At 32.6% G+C, this 3,087-nt stretch overlaps 1 protein-coding gene across 2 annotated transcripts in view; it reads left to right on the top strand.

The window, feature by feature from the left end:
* Positions 1-1,676, top strand: part of LOC107618239 (protein WVD2-like 2) — a 4,616-nt gene extending 2,940 nt beyond the window's left edge. For both annotated transcript variants that reach the window (XM_016320249.2, XM_021112625.1), the window contains exons 4-7: positions 126-216; positions 310-381; positions 606-716; positions 1,010-1,676. In XM_016320249.2, the coding sequence (XP_016175735.1) occupies positions 126-216; positions 310-381; positions 606-716; positions 1,010-1,354 (619 nt within the window). In that variant the 3' untranslated portion in view covers positions 1,355-1,676. The remainder of the gene's footprint in view (positions 1-125; positions 217-309; positions 382-605; positions 717-1,009) is intronic.

Here is a 3,087-nt window from a genome sequence, read left to right as displayed (position 1 = left end):
TTTTTTTTTTTTAATTTAAATAAGAAACTATTTGGATTTTTGTACCTGGTAAATAGCCGGTTTTAGCTGCATATGACTTGACATGGCTGTAATTCTGTTGTTTGTTCCCTAACCACAAGCATTAGTATTATATCAATGCGCACTGCTAGATCTAAGGTGACTGTTGGTTCTGCACCTACATTTAGAAGCTCCCAGCGTGCAGAGAAACGGAGGGAGGTATTGATTTGCCATCAAGTTAATTCTGATGTAATATTAGTGAAACAGATGGAATTCCAAGTTAATGTTATGATTTTAATTTTTCCTATCCAGTTTTATATGAAGTTGGAGGAGAAGCAGCGAGCTCTTCAAGAAGAAAAAAGCCAGTATGAGGCGAGGCTAAAGGTACACTGGTCTTTACTTTTTTCACTTTGTTATTTTGTTTTTATTTCTCTCTGCTTTTTTTTTAACACTCTTCTGTTCTTCTCTTACTAGGAAATTCTTATCCTTTGACCCTTTTCTTTTGCCCATGCTAGATACATGGATCGTTTAATGTTACGGTTTCCATGTTATGTTTTGTATGTTAAACTGATTAAATAACTTCGATTCTGTTTAATAATCTCTAATAGGAAGAGCAAGAAGCAGCAATCAAGCAGTTGAGGAAGAACTTGGTGATTAAGGCAAATCCAGTTCCAAGTTTCTATTATGAGGGGCCTCCACCTAAGACTGAACTCAAGAAGGTATTCTTCGTTCTTTTGCGCATGTTGTTCCCTACTTTTCAGGATGAATAAGAAACTGCCACTAAAAATATTTGATATATCATGCAAAATTGCATTGGAGCATAAATATTTAAATTTGGTTATGTTGTTCTTCGTACTATCTTGTATAATCATTTTAGAGACAGACAACAAAAATACGAAATTTATTTTTTACTTAGGGTCTGGTTGCTAGTTTTGATTATGGGTGGGAGGAAGAAAGGGGGAAGGGAGTAAAATTGATACAAATTTATCTATTCTGTTCCCTTTGACGGCAGCTGCCTCTGACTCGCCCGAAGTCACCGAAACTGAACCGCAGAAGGAGCTTTGGTGATGCTGTGAATTCATCCCCTGAAGTATGCAGTCGAGGAGCACGCCACAGCACAGGAAGTCACATGAAAGCTGGAACGAACAGCCCTCTCACTCCAAAGACCAAGGATCAACACATTCGCCACAACAGCTTCGGTGCAAGCAAAGCCAAAGAAAGATCAAAAGTGGTCAAGGAAAAGGCAACACCAGCAGCAGCAACAGCTCCCCCCAAGGTTACCCCCGAGCCGGCAGTGACAGCTCCACCTAAGATCATCTCTGAGCAGGCAAATGCCGACATATCGGTCCAATCATGATGATGAGCTTCAAAAGGGTTTCAACTGACCACCCAGTTGAGAGGAAAATAGCCTTCATTTTCCTTCGTAGAGATGTTTGCAAAGAGATGTGGTCCTATTTTCTTTTCATCCGGACTGACTGATTTCTTTTTTGTGGTTTGTTTTAACTTGCTGTTGTATATGTTTTGTAAGTTATATTGGTACACACGCATCATCATCATGCCATATATAATGATAGAGTTATTGATGTCATTATGTCTGTACCAAAATGTTGAGTATGTTCCCCAGACTAGTCCCCGGGAGAAATGTTACATTAAATATAATATATCTTTGTGTAGGGCTAGATTTAGGGATGTTATTATACGGTTACGTTCTTTTTGTTTAAATTTCATTGGGATGTATGTTTTTGAATTGAAAAACTTTTAAATATTGTTTTTATATCTTTTAGTGGGTGTTTGTTTCAAGAAATTTTAATGTATTTTTGGAAATTGTCAACTATATTCGTTTGGCGTTTTAAAATTTAATTTTAATGCAATGTCATGCAAATTGCAAAGTAGTTTTATATGTACAATTTATACGATATTATATTAGTAAAAATAATTTTTTTTACATTGATTATGTGAATGATAATCCAAAAAAATGGATATTGATTGTATGACTGTGTAAAATATTTTATATGTCAATGCATCAAAATTAAAGGAATAAAAGCTAATGTATAAAATCACTGTTATATCCTTTAATTATTATATTGCTTGTCAAAGTTTTATCGTTTTATTGATATTAAGATTATTTATTTATTTTAGAAATTAATTTGGGACCGCGGGATGGCCCGTAGGGTTCGTGGTTCAAGCCGTAGGCACCGTGATGAGGATCGTGATGGTGCTGCTAAGTTCCCCTGGAGCAACATGAGGGATGGTAGAGCTGCAAGGTAGGATAGTGAATTTTGTTGATGAATTATTGTTGTGCTTAATAAAATTATTGACTGATAATTTGAGAAGTGATTCTGGCACTATGTGTAAAAATAAAGTGTTTTTTTTTTTTTTTATTTTTAAATAATATTTTTGGGCATAATATTCCGGAGAATATAATTTCTTAGAACATATTTCACGTTCACTAACATATTTAGAAAACTCTTTCGGGAGAGTATCGATTTTTAAAAAAATAATTTGTTGTCAGAGGTAATAAATAAAGTAGCAGATTATAGGTTTTAATTTTTTTTATTTTGTTTCTCTTTTTGTAAAAAGAATATATGTATCCTTTTAAAAAAGTAATTAACCTCATTANGTGTTTAGAAAAAATAAAAAAACGTTTCAAAAATTAAAAAAATAATAAATAAAATCTTTTAAAAGTTATATTTAAATAATTAATATAAAATATAATAAAATAAAAATTAAAACTTATTTAGCTAACAGGAAAGACACTATTCTTTACTCAACAAAAAGTGTTTAATAAAAATAACACTTTTTTTTGGGTGGCATCATTGATTAGTAACTATGAAGCACGAATACTTTGCTGAGTTGTTATGTTCACGTATCAGATATATTTTGGACACGACACTCATCGACGTGCATATCTGCTATATCCAATAATGTTTTAATAAAAAATAAAAAATGATTCTCTGGACACACTTGAAGACATCTAAATACCATCACGTGTCAGCGTATCCAGCCTTATTCTTAATATATATTCTTGAAATGAGTTTAAAAATAATGTATATTATTATTTTATTAAAATAAAAAATATTTTAAATACTT

The sequence above is a fragment of the Arachis ipaensis genome, chromosome B09 (genome assembly GCF_000816755.2).
Source record: "Arachis ipaensis cultivar K30076 chromosome B09, Araip1.1, whole genome shotgun sequence".
NCBI lineage: Eukaryota > Viridiplantae > Streptophyta > Magnoliopsida > Fabales > Fabaceae > Arachis > Arachis ipaensis.
The sequence above is the reverse complement of the archived record's forward strand: the minus strand, read 5'-3'. Positions and strand labels throughout refer to the sequence as shown.